The following is a 25,951-nucleotide window of genomic DNA, read 5'->3' as shown; positions in this document are numbered from 1 at the left end:
GAGGATGAAAAAAAAGAAATGATCTCGAGTCTCGAGTCCAGCTAGTGGGCCTGGCCGGTGGCAGAAAATGTCATCCCCCGGCTTCCTAAGTGGCAAATGCGGTGCTGCAGGTTCTCTCTCTCTCTCTCACTTGGCTCGCTGGCGATAAACATGGAATAAAAAACGAGGCTCGCACGGGCGGGCGGGCGGGCATATTCCCGAAGGAAAGAGTCGGTCGACGCACTAAAATAAGGCATGAAAAAAGCGCCGCCACGCACGAAAAAAAAAAATAAAAAACACGGAGAGCAGCCGCCGCCGCCGCCGCGTCCAATCCAAATTCCAAATCACATCTCACGCGACGCCTCCGCAGGCTTATTTTTCCTCTCTGATTGTGATTGATGGCCGCTATTGTCAATCGATTTCAAATTTGCACAACGGAAAATTGTGCCCGAATCCCCGACTGACTTCATTTCCATTTGATGCTGTGTGTTGACTTTGACCTCCGCCCAAAGCTATCTCGCAAATTGAGTGACGACGCGAGCGAAAAAGCTCATTTTGCACCAAAGAGATTCTCGCGTATGTAGCGTATCACTTTTGTGCGATTTCTCTGATCCTCTGCGAATGTTTCACTGAATGAATGAAAACAAACAGGAATTTTTAGCCCAGTTGTATTGATGAAGTCCAAACGCGATGATGAGAGGGGCGTTTACATCTGTAATTAATTCCTCATTAAACAAATAATTGAAAAAATTCGGTTTTTTTTAAGTTTTGCCTTTTTTGATGGATTTTGAGGGATGCATTTTTACGTCCAGAATTATTTTTTTGTGGGGAAAAACCTTTGAAACGAAACTAATAAATTATTTTCTAACGAATTTGGATCAAATCCGCCAAAAATCGGCACAAAAATTGCCCAATTTAATAAAAAAATCGATTTTTAGGGTGCAAAACAAATCATGTTTTTTTAACTTTGAATTATATTTACTCAAAAACCAGAAAAAAATAGAACACCAATTTTCGATATGTTGTTGCCACGTGAATAAGCCACATTTTGACTATTTTGGATTTATTTATTTATGTACTAGGCTGTGCAATAATTTTTTGAAAAATTCAACCTGATTTTTGTGACCTTGGCCTTTGACCTGCGAAGTTGGTAACCACGGACAACTTATTTGGCGTCAAATTGTGAACATTTTAGGAACACAATTTTTTTAAACTGTTTCAATTCAGGCCAAATTTACTATTTTCTTAAAAAAAACTCGCCATATTTAATTTTTTAGCCCCAGTTAAAAAGGCAATTAAATGAATTAAACGGACAGATTCTGTACAGCAAGAAGCAATATGAATTAAATTTTAATTACAGACGAAACTCGTTTCGAGGAGCAATTGACGCTGCGTATATCACTCCAGGCAGAATTTAATAAACCGATATTCTAGGAAGCATTCGCATTGGACGTCGTTTTGTTTTAATTTAAACTTGTGCGTACGCGATGTAGCTGTAATAAGCTCTAATAAGATACAAGAGGGGAATTTTATAGCTTTCTCGCGATGTGCTGCAATTTAATAAAGGGAGAAGGACGATTCAGCAAGTTTGCTGCACAGTTGAGCGACCGCGCGTATATACGGCCAAAGAACCCAAATTCTAAGTTATGGCCGATATATATAACAAGCCATAAAGGGCCATAATATCGCATGCTATATCATTTTGGACGGCGCGCTGCTCGAATTTCATTGGAAATGCTCCCTCCGCCACGATACTTCCACGCCATCGCTCCGATTGATTTTCATATCGCTTTTAACAGAATTGCTTTGAAATGTGAGCGGGCACAGCCATGGAACTGACCAGAAATTTATCTCTAATCATATATTTTGACCAATGCCTTTGATTGAAAATATTTTATAAAGATTTTCCAGAAAAAATGATATATTATCGATTTTCCACTGAAAGAATGGTGGAGAGAATTATGAAAAAACGGTAGTTTTTAAGATTTTGATAAATATAACCTGTAAATCGATAATTCAGTCTGGATTTTACCTGGAAATCTGAGTAAAATCTTCCTTTATCTTCCTTTTACGATTTTCCTGTGCTTTGCGACACGTGCCACGCCTCCTTAGTTAATTTTTTACTAGAAACCACGCCCCCACTTCAAAATTCTTGAGTTCCCAGCAAAAACGTCAAATAATTGCACTATTTTACCGCGTTCATTCAAAAATCCCGTGAGTCTGCTGCAATAAATCAAATTTTACGGCCATTAAACACGTGCCACGCCCCCTTTTTTATTTTAAAGTTATAAGCAAAACCGTTGACTGTTTCTGGCACGATTTTCCCGCGCATTAAAACATTTGCCACGCCTTCTTTTTCAATTCCGAGGATCTATAAACACTCACATTTAAAAATTCCCAAGAATTCTCAGAAAAAATGGTCAAGATTTTCATGTTTCATGCGGTTTACAGTGCATGCCACGCCTTCTTTCAGCCCCGATCCTTTAAATGAATCGTGAGTTCTCAGCTAAAAAACGTCAAATTGTACGATTTTCCCGCGTTTTCAGCACGTGTTTCCGTCAGTTGAAGCAATAAATGAAATTTGAAACAGCTATTAAACACGTGCCACGCCCCCTTCTTATTTTTAAAGTTCTCAGCAAGACCGTTGACTGTTTCTCGCACGATATTCCCGCGCATTTAAATACTTGCCACGCCTTCTTTTCAATTCCGAGGAACTATAAAAACACTCACATTTGAAAATTCCCTAGAATTCTCGGAAAAAAAACGGTTTCACGCAGTTTTCAGTGCGTGCCACGCCTTCTTTCAGCCCCAATCCCCAAATGAATCGTGAGTTCTCAGCTAAAACATCAAATTGCACGATTTTCCCGGGGTTTATCAGAACTTTTTAACGCCTACTTTCTATTTTTTCCCTTTGAACCACTTAGAAAAATTAGATCTCTTGTAAATACTGTTGCATTTTCGCACTTTCCTGCCAACTTTCGCATTTTATGTATTAAAATGGCACATCGATTCGTCTCGCTGAGAAAATTTTATTCAAATCTGATCTCTTTTCAACAAATTAAATATCTTAATAAAAATTTCTCAAGAGAGTATAGTAAAATAAATTGGTTATTGATTAATTTTAAACATTTTAAGCCCCAACTGAGTTTTTTTAATAAATTTTACAATTGTTAACCACTTGTTTAAAGCTCCGTTAGTCTCTTAAACTTAAGAAAAAGTATGTCACAGCAAATAAATGGCTGCTAAATGAAGCTATTAATTAAAATTTTCATTTCATTATCTCTGTGGAAGTGTTATAAAAAATTTAATTTTTAAAACGAATAAATAAATAAATTAAATAAAAAATCCTTGTATTTTATTTTAAATTAGTAAAATAATTATTGAGTTCTTACCTATCATGAGAAGTGATATGCTGAGGTGGTCTCGGCCAGTGGCTCGCATCGCGCCGAGCCCGGTGCCGACGACGGAGCAGCAGACGCCGACGAAGGCGATTAGGACGATGAACCATCTGATGGAAGCCGCCTGCGTGAGGACCAGCCCACAACAAGACTTTGGCTCTTCGGACAGGTGAGACGCTCGACCCGATCCGACTCGACACCTGCAACATCCAAACGTGCTAATTAGAATAACTGTTAGTTGTCTCTCGAGAGTGGCTCGTGCGCTGCGCTGCATGAGTACGTCATTTCGCGGCTGCTTAGTGAAAGGGTCTCATTTTATCTCGATCCAATCGCTTTTAGTTTATTTAATTCTTAAGTAGAACGGAGAAGGCCTTGCAAATGATAGAAACTTTTGTCAATTTATGATTCTATTTCATTTCTGGACATGAAATTGACTTGTTTATCGTAATTAAAATTTGATGAAACCAAAAGAGTTTCACCGTTTAATTTAAAGAACGTCTTTGACGAAGTTTCTGAGCTCACCAATCGATTCTTGAAGGTCGAATTAGGTAAATAAGACATTTTTTTCGTTAAAAAAGTGAAGCATGACGTGCGAACCTTTTTTCCCGCCAAAACAATATGAATGCGAGGAGTGCGCATGCGTCAGAGCTGGCTGGATCTGCCAAAGAATTCATTCGTACAGGCGGTGTTCAAATCAGCTGTGACGCGTGCGCACTTCTCGTAATCATTTGTTTTGGCGGGAAAAAAAATTCGCACGTCGCGCTGCACGTTTTTAACGGAAAAAACATCCACTCTAACTAATTCGACCCTCAGGAATCGATTGGTGAGTTCAGAAACTTCGTCAAAGACTGTCTTTAATCATTTTTACTCGTCTAAAAAAACTTTTTGTCGAACCAAGGCATATTGCGTCGGTTGCAATTTGATACAAAGCAGAATCCTTCTCTCTGGTCTCTTTGATTTCTGTATAATTATTTGCCGAGAGGGCAATTAAAAACTAATTATATACCCTCTTATCGCTATTCGTGATGCAACTTGAAGAGTTTTAGCCGCTGGCCGGCAGTGTGGCGTTAAGTGTTTGATCTGCGCGCAATGACTGGCGCTAAATACGGTCTCGCTCCACTGCATGCTCGGCCGCCGCACAGCAGCCATCTCTTTTTTTATTTCTTTCTTAAACTCGACTTGATTTGATTCATCTGCTCATAGGTCATAAATTTGACCGTAAGTACTCCCAGGCAGCCCGGCACGGCACGGCGTTTATGACCAGAGTTAGCGAGCGGAAATAATAATTTTTCAACTCTCGGACGAGCAAATAAGTTTACCAGAGCTTTAAAATTTTACTTCTTGTCTTTTTTACCAGAGAGCATTGAAAAGAAAAATTATTACTACAAAAATGCAGATCTGCTAATTGAGAGAGATATGCAGTTGTGAAATTATTTACTCATTTGTGGTCATCTCATGATTTATAATAAAATAGGAGGTTTTAAACAAACAATTAACGCAAAATAATAATTTCATGCCAAGAGAAAACTCAATCAGAGTGATCAATTTTAATTTTAGAAAATCAATAAATTGTAAATAATCTTTTTATAAGGTTTAAGTTTAAATTAAATAAAAAACAACTATCCGTTCTGGCCGATTTTGCTAGAACTCGAGTTAATTTCAAAATGTGTGCATTTTAAGCTCTAATAAATCTCCAAAGTTGACTAAAACATAATTAAAAAGTCTAAGACACACATTTTATCTTTTTTATATTTTGGGAACAAATATCTCAACTCCTTGTAATCCAATTTAAAAATTAAAATGTGTATATGCTTCATTATCTCGTCAAGCCCGATCAAATGAATACACAATTCAAGGTCATCGGGCTAGGTCAAAGGTCACTAAGTGTCATTTTCTGTTAATTTCGGAAGTTTGTCGTAACTTTTAAAACTCTAAACATCTTTAAAAAGTCTAAAAGGCCCTCAAAAGCAGTTGCAAGGCAGAGCGACGATAATTTAATGAGGACTGTAGCTAAAAATCTCAGGAAAAACAATTTTCCCGCGCTTTGCAACAATTGCCACGCCTTTTTAAATATTCGGAGATTCACGCCCCCTTTTAAATGGGACGTTTCCTTCCACCTTTAGCACCGGTGCCAAAATTAAAATAATTCTATATATTTTAATGCGCGTGAAACATAAATTTTCGGCGTCTAATCTAAACAGCTGAAGAGGGGGGCGTGACCGAGGGAATACAATATGGCGGCGCGGTCACAGCAGGCAAGAGCAGGGCAAGACGGCAAGAGTGCACTGCTCCCCGCTCATAGGGGGCGTGGTGCTCCACCACACATTGTTGACATTGGGTTACCATGGGTTACGCCCCCCTCTTCAGCTGTTTCGACGCCGAATATTTCAGACATACACGCCCTCTCTTCCAATGAATTGGGGTCCACAGAGAATCCAGTAGACATTTTTTTCCAATTTTGAAAAAATTCTTTAAAATTTTGATCGGTTAATTCTTGTAAATCGATTATTTATCGTTTAAAGTGGCGAGAATCAATGATTTTTTTGCACAAATCTGTTCATTTTTTGAACTGACGAATTTTGATCAATTTTCACGATGCAAAAGAAGAATTTTTGCTGTTGATCTATAAAAGTAGCACGTGAAATGTGCAATTTTGACACTTTCCAAGTAGAATTAGTCTCCAATGATTCGTAAAGACATTATTTTATGCACGGTAAATTTGACCCAAACGGAGCCCTACTTTTCAGAGTTCGCAGCTGCGAATTTCTCCCAGCATCGATCCTGAAATAAACGCGGGGGTGCGACACAATTTGATACACGATATTGCCGCTCGCCCCGTGCATTGTGCACCCACACAAAACGAGCTGAAAATAGCCTGCACTGCACATGCAGCGATTGCAATCGGTAATAGAGAATGCACCCGGCCGCGCCCTTTCGCAGCAACAATTGAAACTGCATATTATATTCCCGCGGCAAGAGCAGAAATAAACGTTATGTCACATCCACACACAGCATATAGTGGGAAAGAAACAAACGCAGCAGCGGCGGTCAGACACCGTCGGTCTTTATTTATTTTTTCCCGGACAAACCGCTAGAATCACGAGTGTGTCTCATTTTGAACCGGCTCGAAAACTGACACAAAAGGTTAAATCGGCGGCAATGCTTTCTTGTTTTACCACCATGTTATAGATTTTCTGAGAGCAGAGCAGTGCAACTTCTTGGCCCGCGGTACCGTTCGTTCCGTGTCATTGTGCGTGGCGTGGACGCAAAAAATTTATGTACTCACCAATACAAACTCACGACTATTCTCGCGCTCGCTCGCTCGCGCTGCGTGTATGTGGAGCAGCGGCAATGCATGTCAACCGCCGCACACCGTACAATAGTACAATGCCAGCCAGTCGCTTCGTTAAAGAATTATAAAGATGATGCCCTGGACCACATTTCAGGAGAGGAAATCATGTAATTGTTTTAAGCAGGATTTTTTACAATTTTAAATTTAAAGAATAGAAAGAGCAGAATAATTTTGTTTAAGTGGATCGATACAGGGCGGCAATCAATAATTTGTCTTAATCAAAAAAAGGACCTTGCTACAGTAAAACTCATATTTTCCGAATTTTCTCCAAAATTTCCAGCGCTCGGTCACATTTTCTTGGCAGATTTCGATTTCTCTTGTCGAGATGTGTCTTACGGCGTATGAAACCTTTCAGGGAACCTCTTTGTTGTGAAATAAAATTGGATTTCAAGTAAGGAGACAGTTCTAACATTGCAGCCACTTTTCTCGAAAATTTAAACCACTAATTAGCTCAATTTTGGCTTCAACGGAATCCTAAGAGATGATTTCATGCATTGGCAACAACGATTTTCCAGGATTTGGCAGCATCGATGAATTATTAATTTGGAAACCTGTTTCTCCAGCTATAAAAAATTGTCAATCGCTAAATTTTCCGAGAAAATCGGTTCCAAAGTTAATTTTATTTAGCGGTCAGCACTTTCTTCTAATTCAAAATCACGATTTATTTTGCCAGAAGGGTAACTTAGCTCAAATTTCGCAGAGATCGTATAGAGGGCCGTTTAATTTTTGTGAAATAAATTTGTTTTTCGTTTAAAATGTGATTTTTGCACACTGCAATTATGAATTTTTGCTAAATTATTTCTTCAAAATAAAATGGACCACGTGATACAGTCAATAAAGTCTTTTCTGCGCCCTAAAACTGACAATCCGAGGCCAAAACAGGTGGCTGTGAATTTAAAAAACGCGTGATTCACTTTCTAGTATAAATTAAAATGGTTTTAAGAGAAGAAGGATAACGATAGAACATTTGGCCGATTTTAATTGCTAAAAAATACTGACAGAAAGCTATTTTGAACAGATGGACTGGCTGAAAGTGACAGCTGCTTGGAGAATGTATCAAATTAATCCTTTTCTCCTCACAATCAGCCTTCTTTTTTCACTCTCGTCAGCAGAAAATCCAACTAAATCTTCACAATTAATAAATAATGAGAGAAAGCAAATTTAATTCAATTTAAAATTTAATCTTTTCAGGATTAATTCGGGCATTTTAATTATTTCTTAATCATTTTTCAAAGGATTGTTTTTTTTATATATTTTTGTTGAAGAGCTTTTTTATAAATACATATTAAATGACTTCTGCATAGTGTACATTTAGTGATTTTAGTTTAAAGACGTTTGAAACTGCAAAATCCTGCAAATATTCGAGAAAAGTGGCTGCATATGCTGTTGAACTGTCTCCTTACTTGAAATCCTATTTTATTTCACAAGAAAGAGTTTCCCTGAAAGGTTGGACAAATCTCGACCAGAGGAATTGAAATCTGGCAAGAAAATATTGTCAGGCGCTGGAAATTTCGGAGAAGATTAAAAAAAAATGTGAAAAACTGTAAAACAAATTGTTTCAAAGGCTTGCCGAACGAACAAACGAACTCTTGGCAAAAAGTTTGAATCGAGATTCAGGATTCAGGTCGTCTGGATCACGCGTCGGCGGGATTGAATAACAAAAAGATGGCTGGCGGCGGAGTGGAGCGTGTGACGACATGATCTATGCGAGCCATCATATTTGAATCGTGACCCATCCGAATGATTTATGTCTGCGCACACACTCACACACACGCTGCCTGCTGCGATTTGACGCGAGCGAGGAAGAAAGTTTTGTATGTGCGCGCGGTCGGCGTAGCAAATTCAATTTCGTTTAAAATAATAATACAATAAAGCCGCCGTTCGGCAAAGAATGGAAAGTCGCACGCAAAAAAGGAGCAAAATTAAGCGACGCCGCGCCTTTTGTTTCGTTCCGCCAGTGTGCCGACGCCGACCGACGCACACACACTGTTCCCCTCTGGCGCGGCAAATAATAAAAAGCAATTTTTTGATATGTACCAAAACGAGACAAAGTGAAAAAAAGCTTCATTTCGAGCCACTCTCTGCTCTCATTCAATAAGTTTTGTTTATTGTTTGTAAGACGGAAAAGTTGGACCGAAATGAAAAGAGACTTTGAAAGGAAGGAAAATTGAATTATTTTGCTGCTGAGTGAGGACGTCATCAAGGACGCCGCATTTCTGCCTTTTTTTGTTTGTGCGCACAACGCAAACTGTCAACAACCAATTATTTGAATTGCCACAAAAAAAAAATCAAAATTGTCCAATTTTCTTGGCAGATTTCTTGTCAACAGCGTGTGAAACCTTTCAGGGAAACTATTTGGTGTGAAATAAAATAGGATATCAAGTAAGGAGACAGTCCTCAAGCAGATTTTTGAGGATTTTGGTGCGGACGGTGACCGCTTTTAGATTCAATCAACGCAGAATTCTACGGCGAGTCTAACGAATGTTGGTTTTTGACTCTACGACCCATAGGAGCCGAGTTATGATTTTTTAAAGGTTTAAAAACGTGATTTGTGACAATTCTAAATTATGGTTTTTGTAGCCCAGCCGGGGCCCTGTGGGCCGGATTGCGCCTTTTCCGGCACCAATCAATGCCCCTCAATGGGCCGCGTCCATCCGTGTGCGGTTTTTCAAAATCTGACCATTTTTCGAATTTTTAAGCATTTATTTCTGCCTTTTATTAAAAAAGTCGAAATTTTCAAAAAATGGTTTTATTTTTATTAAAATTCGGCCGTTTATCCGACCGTCAACCACGACCCCTCATCAGACAGGTCTTTGATAGGGCCTTTACCTGGGATACCCTAACGACCTTATTCAGGGTACCTTGACCTGAGATTCGTTCCCAGACTGATTTTTCAGTACTTTTGAGCACATTTGGTCATACTTAGCGGCGATTTTTCATTCTGACCTTCACCGACCTTCCTCAGGTCACGTGACCTGAGGAATTTTCGGTGGTTTAGGCGGCGCCGACAGAAAGAAAAACATTTTCTTGTGGTAAATTAAATAAAAATGACAATAATTTTAATTTTTAAAAGATAGAAAAATAATTTAAATAAATTTTCCTTGATTTTCATTCATTTTTTCGTGCTCCACGCCTAATTTAACTGTTTACCAATCTGCACCGTTTTTCTAGTGCAGACAAACTGCTGATTTACGTACTTCACCTCGGCTGTGTGTGTGTGCCAAGTTTATTGCAAAAAACGACGAAAGAAAGAACCCGTGTCTGCGCGGATTGGCTTATTCGATCGGCGTTGCGTTGGCAAAGGACGCGGAGGACGGCGGCTGCTTTGTTTGCTGTGATTGATTTGCAAATGTGTGCACAGCACAGCACAGCACAGTGAGTGTCTCGTCGTCGTCGATCGTCGCGTGGAGCAGACGGATTTCCGGCCGGAGAAATTGCAAGCGGGTGCGCACGCGGCTAAATCAACAACAAACAATTCTAATTCTCACATTTCACGCAAACAATGTTAACAATAAAAGCCTATTTCCCAACTCACGCACCAGTGAGCTTTATTTTCTCTCTCTCTCTCTCGCGTCGCAAAGTCAAAAGCAGGCTTGGCTGGTGCCGTTTCACGTGTGTCGCCCGCTCGCTCGCTCGCTGCTCGCGGTTCACTGCCATGATTATATATTTGCAGGTGCCTGCCGAGTCACTCCATGCCGATTATCTGCCGAGTAAAACACACGCCAGCTGCTCGCTCAAATGCAAATACACATTGAAATCCGGCCACCGCAATCGAGTCGAAATCGCGTCTGCATAAATTATCCGTTAGAATCGTTTTTCTTTTCAAAAGCCCGTGACGCAGGGAAAATTGCAGATTTTTTTCAAATTGTTGGCGCCAAGAATTGCTTGATGACGTCTGTGGCGCCTCTATTGGCCAGAAAAATAGTTTCACCGCTAGAGGCGCGTGTGTCGCAAGTCTTACTAGGATTATTGAGTTTTTAACAGCTTTTTAAAAGGAAAATTCTTTCAGTTTTATTGAGATTAGTCTTTTGAGAAAGATTCTGAGCACACCAATTGATTCCTGAGGGTCGAATTAGGTAGAGTGAATGTTTTTTCTGACCAAAAAGTCGAGCGCGACGTGCGAACCTTTTTCCCGCTAAAACAATTTGAATGCAAGAAGTGCGCATGCGTGAGAGCTGGTTTGAGCACTTGCAGAGAGACCGCAGCTGTACGAAGGACTTTTTCGTCAGATCCATCCAGCTCTCACGCATGCGAAGTTCTCGTATTCATATTGTTTTGGCGGGAAAAAAGTTCGCACGTCGCGCTGCACTATTTGGGCGGGAAAAACATCCACTATTCCTAATTCGACCCTCAGGAATCGATTGGTGTGCTCAGGAACTGCGTTAGAGACGGTCTTAAAGGAGAATAACAGATTAAAATATGATTTCACGAGAAATTTGCACCTGGAATAAACTACGGAACTCGAATATGACTTCAATATTCTGTTTATTTACCTTTTGGATCACGTCCAAACTTGACTGGCACTCGCAGCTTGATTTTATCGTCTTTTATAGCCTCAATATTATTTGAGAATTAATTAAAATACTCTACAAGACACAAATTTGCCAAGCGGAACTTAAGCCAGTCCTAAAAATCTGAAAATTTATCTCATTTTAATAACTTTAAAGTTTTGGCGTAGACTGCTGACATAATTAAATAACTTGCATCCGTACGTGAATGAATTTATTCGATTTCCATTTCATTGAGAAACATTTTTGGCCGCACCAATTGTCTCCCTTTGTCACGCGCAAAACAATCGCAAAAGCACTTTCAGCCTCGCACAGACAGACAAAGAACAATAAAACAAAACTTTTCGATTGCCGTTTGTGGAGAAAACTTTCGCAAATTTGACCTCCCGCCCCGCGTGTATGCCATGTGCAGAAACGCGTGTATTCGGTCTCGTATATATGCGAGGCTGCAATCACGGAGGCGAAAAAAATGCAGCTGACGGTGGAAGGAAGAAAGCAGCGCAGAGCTTTTTAACCTGCGCCAGGGCAAGCCAGGGCAGGCAGGCAGAACAGTTGCATATTGGCGACCCTGGCCACGTCACATGCGAGAGAGCAGAGGCAAGCGCTAGCCAAGCATGAATGTCATAATTTCCTCCGTGCGCACACGAAATTCAATGACACCTGTTTCCGCCGCACAGCCTCACAGCCACACAGCCGCAGCCGGTGGTGCGTTATTGTTTCGCAGTGATTAATCTCGCCGCCTCGAACGGTCCAACGCCGCGCGTGTGGTGATAATTACACCCTGATCGCCTCTCAAATGACCTTCTTTGTGTCCTGTTTGCTTCAGCAATAATTAGTGGGCATTGTTCAAAGTCTCAATTGATTTAATTATGACTATTGATAGCATTTGAAAGGTTTATAAGGGTGAATTTTCTGGGGGAGAGTTAGAAATTCGGTATTAATAGCAATTTTTGGCTTCCTCCCTTGATATTTTGATTTGTCAACCGTCAACCATGGAGCTTAAATCTGTTTTTGTTTTAAGTAAAAACAGACTCAAAACCCGAGCCAGAGGGTAAAAATGGAAACTTAACAATTCAAAAACTCAAAATATTTACCATTCCATTAATCCGAAACGCTTTTAAAGTATTTTAGCTGATAAAAGGTCCAGAAAAATTCTTTAATTTAAAGAAAAATCCCTTGGTAACAATCCAGTTGGGTTTTCTCAAAATTTTACACGGTTTGACTGAGTTTTTGTGCTTGATTTTGATTTCTCCAATCAAGATTTTTCAAAATGTGTGTGATATTTGGCCAAATAAATCACAATTTTCAATAGGCAGACAGTTACCGCCAATTTGAAAGCATGGAAACTTCAGAACTGATTGTTTTCAAGAATTTACGCGGCTACCCGTCAATTTTCACTTAAAGACCGTTTTTTACGTAGTTTCTGAGCTCACCAATCGATTCCTGAGGGTCGAATTAGGTAGAATTGATATTTTTCCCTCCAAAAGTGCAGCGCGAAGTGCGAACTTTTTCCCCGCCAAAACAATTTGAATGCAAGAAGTGCGCATGCGTCAGAGCTGTCAGGAACTGCCAAAGAAGTCATTCGTACAGGCGGTGTCTCTGGAAGTGCTCAAACCAGCTATGACGCATGCGCACTTCTCGCATTCATTTGTTTTGGCGGGAAAAAAGTTCGCACGTTGCGCTGCACTTTTTTGGAGGGAAAAATATCAATTTTACCTAAATCGACACTCAGGAATCGATTGGTGTGCTCAGAAACCTCGTCAAAGACGGTCTTTAAGGGAAATTTGGCCGATTCCTCGCCCCACCCACTTTTAAATCCCTCTACATCGCGCTCACGAGCCAGCTGGTAGGAATTAAATTGGCTCCAGTTGGTAGACCGGTTATTTGAGTACCATCGGCTTTTAGAGCTAACTTCACTCCAATCAGCTGACCCTTGCGCGATATAAAAGTGGGCGGGGCGAAGAATCGGTCAAATTTCCGCGGCACGATATATTTTTTTCCGTTATGTAGGCTTAATAAATTCCCCCAATTTAATACTGGCAAAAATTCGTGTGATGCCTCGATTTTCATTTAAAATCGGAAACGATGTGTGTGCACCGTGCACTACATCAACAAGGCTGTCCGAGGCGCAGCAGCAGCAGCAATCGGAAGCCCAGGGGAATTGTGGCGCGCACATACACGAATAAAAAACAAACTCAGCACGCGGCGAACGAACGAACAGTATTTATCGGTTTTGCATCATCATCATCACATCAGCGAGTTTGCGTTTCATCTCGGCTCGAAATTCGCCGCACAATAAACAGCCGGTAATAAATTGAACTGCTGAACACGCAAAGCAAGAAGTGTGTACGTATGTGTGTGTGTGTGTTTCGAGTTATATTTTTTTTACTGCACTGTTTCTTCTGCGGGCCGTAAAAAAGAGAGGCAAGAGAAGGATGTTACACTTTTTATTGTTGTTCCTTGTGCTCGGCTCCGGTCTCTCTTTCTCTTTCTCTTATTTTATTTTGTGTGCCAAGCAGAAGCAGCTGTAATTGTTACAATCTCACTTGCACAACATACAGAAGCAGCCGCGGCGACGAGTGAAGTAATTTTCAGCGCGGCCTTCGCCAATTTTAGAATGGATGCGAAAATTTATTGTAATGAGACCCAAGACGACGAGTCGAGCCGAGCGAGCGCACGCATAAATGAATTTCACACCAGTCGTAATTCAGATTATTATTATTTTTTTTCCTCACTCGCGCGCGGCGTGTTTATGCACTTCCTTGGAGACTCAAGCCAGCATAAAGCCGCGCCATTCGGGCTCTGACCTACATTATGCAAAATCGACCGCAAATGTAGAGTTGTAGACGTCGCGCTTGAATAAAAATTCAACGACTATTATTAGCCTTGATCTTTGCCCTCATCCTCATCCGCCGGAATAGCATAAAATGCACTGCTCACAGTTTGAGGTTTGAACTTGAAATTCAACTAAAGAGTGAGAGGATTAAATTTATTCGACTTGGAATCTTGTAAAATGAGATCTTTATTTTGTGTCAAGGATTGCAGTAACAGTATCATTAAGCTAAAAATTTAATTGATGAGGTATAGCAACCGTTGAATAATAATTAATTACTAAATTCTGCATGTCTGTCCTGATTTTTACGCGTTTTAAGCAACGCCAAGGCTGATGTGCAAATTTATTAACGTTTTATAACTGAACTCTTTGGCCATGATGAATTTTTAAATGGTTAATTTCAATTTTGAGTCATCTTTTCTTGTTCATGAAATTTTTTCCGGTGGTTAAGGTATCTGAATTATTATTTGAATGGTTTCAACGGTAATTTCATACAGAAAAATCTCGCTGAGATTTATTTCGAGGAAATTTGAACAAAAGAATTTTTGCCGCCAAAAGAACCTCTTATTTACCAGTGAAATACCGATTGTTTGGTCTCTACTTGCAGCTTAACAGATGGTTTATCGAATTTAAATCTCAGGAACGCATTATAAGTCGATTGAAAACACGCAAATCAAAGATAACAGCAAGAATTCTGTGTCTGAAGAATCCTCGACGCTGATTGGCTGACAGATCATGCTTGTGAACAGTTCCCACGGTTGCCAAGCAACAGCTGAATTGCGCGGAAGAATCTGACACGCGCGTTGTCAGCCAATCAGCATCGAGGATTATTCTAGCAGAGAATTCTTGGATTTGAGTGTTTTCATTCGGAATTAAATCGATTTAAACCAACTTTTAATGTGTTTCTGCGATTATAAATCAATCTTCAGATCAATTCGTCTCGCAGCAATCCATTAAAATAATTAAACCAACTCGATTGTGATTAAAAACAAGGAAATCTGAGAAAGCAGCCAAGAATTCTTTGCTCAAAGAATCCTCGACGCTGATTGGCTGACGCAACAAGATTGTCAACAGCTCACATGGTTGCCTAGCAACAAGTGTAATCAATAGCGAATTGCGCGGGAACTCCTTAAATGCTTGTTGCGGCAGCCAATCAGCGTCGAGCAAATTGATTTTCGTGTTTTTCCCCGATTCAATCAGTTTAAATCAACTGTAAGATTGATTCTTCGGCTATAAATCAATATTCGGTTTGTAAATATATCTAAAAACTCACAAAAAAGTCCAAAACTGTTAAAAAAAATTGAGTGATTAGGTGAAAAATAATGTTTCATGTCCAAGAATTTGTAATATTTTGTTTTCCAACCAAACAATTCGGTCGAATTGTCATGCTCCAGCTAAATAATGAAGCTAATATCCCCATCATCAACGATCGAGGAAATGAAAGGGAGCATAACCCGGCCGAATCAACTGCTTACTATCTCATAACCATCGCACGCCTGCCAGCCATTTGTCACATGAAACCAATTACGCGCTTGCACCAGAAAAAAAGAGGAAAAACGATCCGGGTGTTGAATTAAAATAACGCGTTCACTCCACATTTATTTAGTTAGCCGCGCGCGCACTCTAAATAAGACAGCTGGGGTAATTAACTTATGAAAAGTGTCAAGTAGCAAGACCGGAGGCGCGTTTAATGCGATTTCCTTTTCTGCGCGCTTTCTTTCCCGCCGAGCCTGATGCCCGGTGACAATAATGGATTTATTTTGGGCAATAATCCGTTTCGCACGAGTCTCATGCCGGCAAATCGGCAACGCAGCAGCAGCGGGCGTGGAGTGCACTCGCGGCCGCGGAGCCTTCTAATTGTCTCTCTCGATCTGTGTTCCCTTCACCTTCCTGCATCTCGCGCGCGCGATTGCGAAACCTGGCTATGCGCTGCACACACAGATCGATCGATTGAAAAGCGCCAAGCACTTTGAGCAACAGTTAAACAATGCAATCGGCGCGTGATTTATATACTATTTGGGTTGCGATTACATAAAAAATACGAGCTAGTAAGCGGTGATTTTTTCTTCCGATTCCCTTCTTCCTCCATAAATCAATCATTTTGGCCATTTCGCCGCTTCCGTCATATAATTTATGATCCAATTTTTCTCTCTCAGAGTACCACTTTATATTTGGTGAAGAGATGAGCCAAAATCCAACTCGTCTTTCACAGGAAGTTGAAGAGAGCTCGTTAAATTCGCTTAATCATCAAATGAATTGAGCATTTCAGCCAAGAGACTTATTTTATAAGCCTTTTTATTCCATAAATACTTTCATTTTTTGAAAGATGCACTGCTGAAGAGCTCAAACTGTAGTTTTTGAGACATTTTGAAAATTGTTTTCTCTACAAAACCAGTAAATCGAAAATTTTACATGAAAATCTGAGACAAAAACTTCATTTTACGATTTTCCCATGCCTTACAATAACATGCCACGCCTCCTATATTTATTTTTTCCAAGGAACCACGCCCCCATTTCAAAATTCATGAGAATTCTCAGTGAAAACGTCTAATTGCACTATTTTCCCGTGGTTTTCTGCACATATTACGCCTTCTTTGATAATTCCTAGGTACCTTGTTCAAAAATCCTGTGAGTTTGCAGCAATAAATCAAGTTTGACGGCTGATAAACACGACTTGCCACGCCCCTTTTTAATTTTAAAGTTCTCAGCAAAACCGTTGACTGTTTGCATGACTTTTCCGCTCATTGAAACACTTGCCACGCCTATTTTTTCAATTCCGAGGAACGACACTCACAGTTCAAAATTCTTACGAGTTCTCAAACAAAATCGCCTAATTTTTCGGTTCCACTCGCTTTGCAGCGCGTGCCACGCCTTCTTTTTTCCGAGAATTTCAGCCTCAATCCCAAAAATATCGCAAATTCTCAGCAAAAACGTCAAATTGCACGATTTCCCGCGCTTTTTGCAGACCGTGCCACGCTTTATTCTTTATTTTCCTAGTAACCACGCCCCCATTTCAGTATTCCCGCGAATTTCACCCTCTTTTCACAAAGAATCCAGTGAACGAGGGTTTTGATACTGAATATTGAACCGTTTTTAAAAATTAAGACATTTTTCCAGCAGTTAATTCAATGAATTTGAATCTTTCTAACAGGTTTTTAATTTAAAATTTTACAAGCAGTCAATTTTCAATATTTGTAATGGAATTCCACACATTTTTAGCCCATAGACCAGAATTACAAACCAAACAAATAAATTTTATTTGCTTAATAATTCAACAAAATGATTTTCCAGCGAATTAAAATCAATTTCAAGTTTTTTGTTAGGGAAGGTAAAATAATGAGATGCTCCAGCGAGGCCCCTCATTAAATATAACATTATCAAAGAGCCGTTTATATTTCCCCTCGAAGAAATTTGAAGAGAATGTTTATAATTAACGCCGTCGTGTGGCTGCGAAAATATAAACGGAGGAAACGAATTAAAAGGCATTTCCTGCATGCCCGAGCAAACCCGTAAAGTCGATCAGCTTCGAGTTTACCAACAAAACAAAACAAAACAAAAGCAACAGCAACACAACGACGTGTAAGGTGATATCAAGTTCAAAGGGGCTAGACCCAAAGGGTGGAGTCGTTTATACGCTTCGAATTAATGCTCTCTCTCTCTCCCCGGTGAGCAACAATAGCATCTCTCCAGCTCGGTGCTCGGTGTGTGTGTGTGTAGTTTTAAATAGCTCGGCGGCGTCGGTGGAGTCGGCGGAGCAGCCTTTGAAGCGCGGAGCAATTTAGAGCCGTCCTGTACCCTTGCTTTTCCGGCCCCCAATAACCCAAAGCCGAGAGCCGCGTGCGTGATAATCGGGAGGTGAGCGCGCGCGTCAATGCAAACTCGCGCGGCCACAGCCACAGCCAGAGCCAGGTAGTTGTGTGTGTATTGTTTCTCATCGTTCCATAACATATCGCGGTCTGCCTGAAAGCCATTGGAATGCCTGAATGGCCGTGCAAAAGCTTCTCCTGCACGCAGAACGCCGCGCGATCTCGAATCGCAGGTAAAATAATGAATGCCCCTAGCGATTTAGATATGGGGAAAAAAACAAAACTGTCTGGATCTCAATAGAATGTTAGGAATTACTTGAAAGCAATTTTATTGTTTGCTTAGAGATAAAAAATAATTAGTTTAAAAAACACATTTGTAAATAAATTATTAACATCTGAATGATTTATTCGTGATGAGATTAATGTCCAATGAGGAAATATTTCAAAGAATATTTGTGAACTGAGTAGAAAAAAAATTAATTGGGATTTTTGGGTTCCTTTTTCTCTCGAGTTTAAAAATCTCTAGATGTTGCAGAAGAGCAAGAGGGAGTTTAGAGCGAATTTTCAGGAAAATAAATTTAATTTTTATAATAAACATGCTTAGTTTGACATTTCCTTCCAAATTTCTGGCAGGGGGATGAAAGGGGTGGGAATTAACACCTCTAAATCCCTTCAGTTCAATAGGGGAGGTCAAGACGAGTCTAATGGGGTGCTGTTTTTGCAATTCTGTCCCGTAGAACTCGAAATTTGGCAGAAACAATATTGCGAAAATCGAAAAATAATATTTTTTAAGAGGAAATTCTCGAAAATAATGATTTGGAAACTTCGCAAATGTTTGTACGTGTTTCAAACTAATTTTTAGAGAGGGTTTTAAATGCAAATGTTTGATTTTATTTACAAAAACACCAAAAAAATTAAGAAAATGACCTGAAATGACCTTTATAATTAACTGCAAACCTTTAAGACCACCTTTGACGAAGTTTCTGAGTTCACCAATCGATTCTTGAGGGTCGAATTAGGTAAAATTGATGTTTTTTCTGACCAAAAAGTGCAGTGCGACGTGCGAACTTTTTTCCCGCCAAAACAATTTGAATGCGAGAGCTGCGCATGCGTCAGAGCTGGCTGGATCTGACAGAGAATTCATTCGTACAGGCAGTGCTCAAACCAGCTTTGACGCATGCGCACTTCACGCAAATTCGTTGAAATTGTTTTGGCGGGAAAAAAAGTTCGCACGTCGCGCTGCACTTTTTTAACGGAAAAATGTCAATTTTACCTAATTCGAACCTCAGGAATCGATTGGTGGGCTCAGAATCTTCGTCAAAGACGGTCTTTAAATACAATTTAAGATTTTAAAAAGCTGCAAAAGCAAGTAGACATTTCCCGAACAAAAACTTTACGACTTTAAGCAACACCGAATTCTAGGCACGTCTGGTTCAAGTGCCGAATAAAATATTTCACAAGTTGCTGCGGCGAAAGAGCGGTGCTTCCGTGAGCGGAGAGCGAGGATGGCAACCGCGAGGGCACTCTGGAGCCGTGGGATTTTCATCTCGGCCCCGAGAGCTGTGTGTGTGTGTCGGTCGGTCGGTCGGGATGGCCTGCCGGGCATTCGTTGGTTGGTTGGTTGGGTTGCTTCGTTCGTTCACTGCCTGCTCGGCTCACTCAGTGCAGCAAGAAACGCATCCCATTAGTGGACCTTTCACTTTTGCCACTTTCTCATCGTTCCGAGATGACTCTTTATTGAAGCCAAAGTACATCAGAGATCGAATCGCATGCTAGCTCGAAATTGGGTTTGCGAACCGTGCTGGAACTGATGCATTTTCGCGGAATCGACCGACCAACAGGCACACAATTGAAAACGAAAACACACACAGCAGCAGCAGCGGCCATTATGGTTTGGCCGGCCGAGTCACTTTTTTCGGGAGAAAACTCTCTGCTGCGGTCGAACGAGGAGGCGCAATTTGCGGCAGAAAAACGCAAACGCCGCAGCGTGGGTTCATAGAACGGCAAAAAGAGCGGAGCGAGACTGCGAGACAGCGTTTTATCGAGCACCATCGTTCACATTTTCGCTTAGTGTGTTTTTTTTCTTAGAAAATTATAAAATGATATTTACATGACTTTCTTTATAATAAATAATTAAATTGTCTCTAAAATATCTACTGTAATTTTGCAATTATTTGTTTAAAAAATATATTTCTACACCATCACGCAACCAGGTTCTAATTAATTCAATTAAAATAATAAAAATTCCTTCATATTTATGTATAACATTCTTTGCGAAAGGCGTTGCTTTTTATTCGGGGCCTTGGAAGAAGCAGCAATTGACTTTGGCAGGCGGAGAAACAAAATTATCGATCAGCAGCCTTCACCCGGCACTATTTATGGTATCGGCCAACAGGTTGAAAGAGAAAAAAATTGAGCGGTTATGTGAATGCGAAGGATGTTTCGATTTTTTGACTTGAAGTTCAAAGGTGACACTCAATATGTCAATGCTACGAAAACATTCTCTAGAAGACATAAATAAATAGTGAATATCGAATAAATTAACTTAGTTTTGGGAATTTAGATTTTTCCCAAAACATTTCAAGGAAATTTTCAGACGGAAAACTTTGCTCAGTAGGAAAAAAACTGGAAATTTAATCAGCTTTCTGAATTTAGGCAGTTTTTGACGCTACTATCAACTGCTGAATTTTAATCATGTCAAACACACACCCCTTTCGAAAATCTGCAATTTTTGAAAAAATAACTTTCAAGACTCAAAAGAACTCTTATTTATCTTCTCAAAATTAAATTTTCCTAATTTTTCTCCTCCCGGAAGCAATAAATTTACTTTGCTCAAAAAAGGGGGCGTAACCGCAACCGGTAAAATTTGAAAAATTGGATTTTAAGGCACTTTAAAGGCCAAGAATCTTACGTAAAAAACATCCAAATACAGATTTTTCCAATTTTCTCCCAATTTCCTAAATTTTTTCTAGATTTATCATTATCCTTCCTCTTTAAAGACGTTTTCCTGCTGTCTTTTGTTATATGAACAATCTTCGAAATACTTTTGTAGTCTCCTAACGAGGAAACTTTCGGGTTTCTAGGAACAATAACGTGAGATGTGCGAAATGAAGATTAATTACTCGTTGGCTCGTTACGCACTTTCTTGTCCAGCAAATGGGGCGCTTTTAGTTAGCTCGTTTCAATTAAGTCTCTCTTCATGCAGCTGCAGCGCGAGGAAATAAAGAAACGCGATCATTCATTTGTGCGGCGGCCTTGGCGGAGAAAAAATAAATGTATAGAGGTGCTTCAGCGGCCAAAACAGCAGCGCCGCCGGCATTATTATTTCACGAAAAGCTCCGGAATGGAATGGAAGAATAAAATATAATGGAACCTTGACCAGGGCGTGTGCGCATGCGCCTCCGATTCCATTTACCTGATCTTTTGTTGTTGTCCGATAACAAAACGCAAAACGGATATACGCGACGGACGCGCGTGGAATTAATTTCTTTCAAGACGCGGCGCGATTAATTACACAATGCATCCGATGTAAATCACGCCGGGCTTAATTAATATTCGAGTAGTGGCGTCCGAAAATTTCGCTCGCTTTTATCGCCGGCTCACGTTTCAAAATAATACACACACACACGCATGCACACACAAAAGATCGATTTGATGCTCAATCCTTGGGGGAGCAAGCGAATGAAAATTTGAACCTGAGCTCGCTCGCTCGCATCACGAGAACAGAAACAGAAAAAGCAGGCAATCGATTATACGTGCGGCTAATGCGGATCTTGCTTCAATGCCGCTTTCGAATAATACACGCAGTTCCTTTCTATATATACCCCAGCAAGTGTTGCACGTGAATGCATGAATAGTCCATTTGAACACAAAGTCTCCCTGCTACAAACTCTCCACGGATTTCAGCAGTTCTGCGGCTCTTTACGCCCGCGCTTTATCCGTGTTTTGCGCCGGGAAAGTGTTTTTTGGAGATAATACACCATCAACAGACAGAAACACAACCGCGCGCAGAGCCTTGGAATATTGTTCTGAGTAGCAGCTTAAAATAAACAAAAACAAATATATGAAGGAAGTCAGACCGTATAGAGTCTAATTTGAATTTCAAGAGGAATATTAATCCTGTTTATTTTGGACCAAACAATCCGTTTTTCGTAACAACAGGAGAATTTTAGAATTTTCTTCCTACTTTTTAAAAAGATGTAAAATATAAATAGAAGCTTACAACCACAAAAAATCGTAAAAAGCGTAACTGACGCAAAGATTTTCGATATTCTAAAGGTTTTCCTTTGACATTGGTGCAAAATTGGGCAAGAAGAAACGTTTTATAAAGGGAACTACGAGTGCGCAGAAGGTTTTATTTGGGTCACGCATGCGCAGTGATCAGTTTTAGCCTCTCAGTGAGATGAAAAAGTGATCTGAAAATATTGCGCATGCTTAAGATGCGCACAAGTTTACTGGGCAGCTTCAAAACGGGCGAATTTTTCAAGCTGACTGATATTTTTGTTAGTATTTATTTATTAACAGCTGATTAGCCCGGTAATTAGCGAATCGACCGTTAGATGGCACATCAGGCTAATTGAAATGTAACAAAATAGGCGGGAATGAAATTATTAGGTCGGCACTCGCCTCTTTTTTGACGCTTCTGATTGGCCACTGGACTGTCTCCTGATTGGCCTCCATTATTTCGACGCCATATTGACTTCTGACCGGCGGGAAACCAACACAGATCACAATCCTGCCCCCCGGTGGGAATTACGACTGCGCAGAAGGTTTTAATTTGGGTCACGCATGCGCAGTGATCAGTTTCAGCCTCCCTGTGAGATTAAGAAGCGATCTGAACATACCACGCATGCTTAAGATGCGCACAATTTTACTGCGCAGCTTCCACACAGATCGTGACATGGCCCTCGGTGGTCAAACTCTGAATTAACAATTTTCTAAATTAAATTTCTGAAGAGTTTTTGGCTTTCTTGTTCATTCAAGTACAATTTTCAGTTAAAAATCATCATTAAATTCACGAAACACACGGATGTGATCTCTATCAGGTAGAAAACAAGGAAAACAGTGGCTATTCTTCCATGATTATAATCTCACTTAGATGCTTCATTAGATTTATTGCATAGAATCAATTCAAGTGAAACAGTAATTCGTCAGCAGATCAGCTAGAGAGCCCTTCCGGCTACCAATTTGTTAAAAAAACCTTTTTCCTAGCCTGAAAATGAATGAATTTCCCGCAATAACAATTTCACGGAGATGCGCAGCTAATTTCACGCTGTTTAAAGTGCGAAAAGGGGGTAGTTGGGGCGGCCACAATAGCCCGGAAGGGGGGAATTAAAAAATACGTCACGTGCATGCCAAATTACACCGCGCGACGCATTATAACTTTTATACATCCGTGCATACGGCTCTCTCCTCTGCTCTCCGCAGCTTGTAACAATAATTTTTGTCTGCACATAACATGTGTGCCCTGCCCGGGCAGCTGCTGCAGTTTTTATTTTACCCTGGCCCTGGAGTGCAGTTTGGTGCGACTGCAATTGCAATATGCCGCGAGTTTGCTACAAACAGTGTCCATTTGGCGCAGCTGCGAGGCAACGATTGCATTAGACGGACTCAGTGTTTGCCTGCAGTTCTCACACACGCGATGGCTTATTTTGCCATTTAGAGCTGCTAAGGACACCTGGGAAATGTGATGAAATTGGCTTTGCTTTTCTGTTTTTGCACGTATTATGAGACTGCGACGATGATGCAGCTGCGCCGCGTTATGACATTCAAACAGACGCAATTAATTTACAATACTGCGCCTCTCGCGATTGCTTTTTCGAGTGTGGATCTAATTGGAGCGATTAGCCGAGTGAGTGGCAAAGTGACGTAACTCGTAACGCTCGCTTCGAGGAAATTGGGAGCCTTTTGCGTCTCGCAAAAGCAGACGAAATTTAATTTGTCTCGTCAGAGATAATCAAAAGATTAATCCTGTTTAGAATTTATGTTCTAAGAGTTGCTCTGAGGCTCCAATTTCCATTAAAAACTTCTCTTCTTCATTCAAACATTTCAGAATCGTGATTTATGGCCCCAAAAGAATTATAATAAAGCACTTTCCGAAGCAAAAGACCTTACCAGAGAATCACAAACCGGGTCAAACCGTGAGAATTTCTCATTCACAGTGTTTTGTTTTTAACAGCAGTGGTTTCCCTAAAAAAACAGCTGTTTTGTGACGTCACACAAAACTTAAAGGCGTTGGCGTCGCTTCTCTTGTATTCGAAATATCAGCTGTTTGCCACGAATTTTGATTTGTAAAGAGATGTTTACAAAAAGAATGGAATAAACTGTTTTTAAAATAGGCTTGAGCTTGGACTGAGTGTAAACAATCTTAACATTGACAGAGCTTTAATCTATCTAAATCAGCGTGAAGTTTGTTTACATTTATATAAGTACCAAATCCCTCCGCAACATGGAGTTTCATCAATCCCTTGTTCTCCCTTCCTAACACCACAATGAAAGAATTTACCGAATTTACATAGAGAAACTCTACTAAATGAACAAGTAACCCTGTTATTGAAGCAAACAATGAATGAAAAACATTGTTTATATTGATTTTAAATTAAATTTCTTTTCAATAAACAGGATAAACTGCAAGAATTTTGCGTCATACTGATTTTACGACAGTGGCGCCAACTGTCACAACAAGAGGCCATATTTTATAGAGTGTTAAAAAACAGATTTCCAATCCACTCAACTGAAAAGAACCATTAATTACAGAGTACCTGTCTCTGTTTAAAACTGGCTAATGACTGCAATTCGCATGTGCCAACTTCACGTGCGCGTCGGCACGTGCTTGTTGTGTGCTCATTGTGCCAAGTTTTCATTCTTTCGCCCCCTTTGTTTGTTTGTTTGTCAGCGAAATGAGAGTGATTATTATTTTCAACAACTCTCCATTACTGGCTGGCGGCACGGAATAATTCGTTTCAATTTCGCAGCACGGCGCGGCCTGGCTGGCTGTCGGCGCGATAAGAAAGGCAAAAGGGCTGCTCTGTTTGTTGCGAAGATTGAAATTTATGCAAATGCGCGCGACGAGGGAACAGTACAGCAGCAACATTTCTGTCATGTCGACGTGCGTGTGTGTGTTTGTATTTTGTATTTGTACGCGCGCGCGCGCGTAATTACGCTGGAGATTAAGCCAATTAGAATGAAACCGTGAGACCTAGTAAAGACGAGAAGGAAAACTGCAGAATTGCATCCGCTTTTGCGTTTGCGGCGTTTTGGAGAAAATACTAATTGACCTTATTCTGCGCCGAGCAGCCTAAGAGACAATGCGCCTATTGCTGTGCTGAGAAAAAGTCTTGTTCTGTTTCAAGAAGTTGTTGCTTCACGACGAGCGGCCAGTAGCGTGACAGCACTGTTGATTTTATAATTGATGAGAGTTAGCCTGTAAAATTGCGTCCGAATTTCTTTGTTTGAGTACTTGCAATAATTACGGCCATCCAACTGGGTGGAGAAATGATTTCTTAATTTCTCTATGGATGCAAAATGAAAGTGGCTTGGAAAATGTATCATGAAAATAGCTAACGAACAGCTGATTAACCCTGTAATTGGCAAATCGACCGTTAGATAATGACACGTCAGGCGGATGGAAATGTAACAAAATACGCGGGAATGAAATTATTAGGTCGGCACGCCTCTTTTTCGACGCTTCTGATTGGCCGACTGGATTGACCTCCATTATTTTGACGCCATATTGAATTCTGACAGGCGGGAACCAACAAAAATCGCAATCCGGACCCTTGGTGGGAATTTGGACTGCGCAGAAGGTTTCAATATGGGTCACGCATGCGCAGTGATAAGTTTCAGCCTCCCTGTGAGATTAAGAAGCGATCTGAACTTACTGCGCATGCTTGAGATGCGCACAAGTTTACTGCGCAGCTTCAAAATGGGTGAATATTTTTAAACAACTATAAATTTCGACGCCATATTGACTTCTATTCGGCGGGAACCTACGCAGATAATTTAAGATGCTAATTAGGAACGTAAATTTCTCATTTCATCATTATAGATATTTATTTTCTATTTTAACGTCTGTA

General features: G+C 40.3%; 1 protein-coding gene across 1 annotated transcript in view; it reads right to left on the bottom strand.

Annotated features, from left to right (window-relative positions):
* LOC135945649 (uncharacterized) overlaps positions 1-25,951 on the bottom strand; it is a 56,779-nt gene that overhangs the window by 10,861 nt on the left and 19,967 nt on the right. Inside the window, exon 4 of the mRNA XM_065493468.1 lies at positions 3,372-3,577. Coding sequence (XP_065349540.1) covers positions 3,372-3,577 — 206 coding nt within the window. The remainder of the gene's footprint in view (positions 1-3,371; positions 3,578-25,951) is intronic.

The sequence above is a fragment of the Cloeon dipterum genome, chromosome X, assembly GCF_949628265.1.
Source record: "Cloeon dipterum chromosome X, ieCloDipt1.1, whole genome shotgun sequence".
Lineage (NCBI taxonomy): Eukaryota > Metazoa > Arthropoda > Insecta > Ephemeroptera > Baetidae > Cloeon > Cloeon dipterum.
Note: the sequence above shows the minus strand (reverse complement) of the source record. Positions and strands in the feature narration are given on the sequence as shown.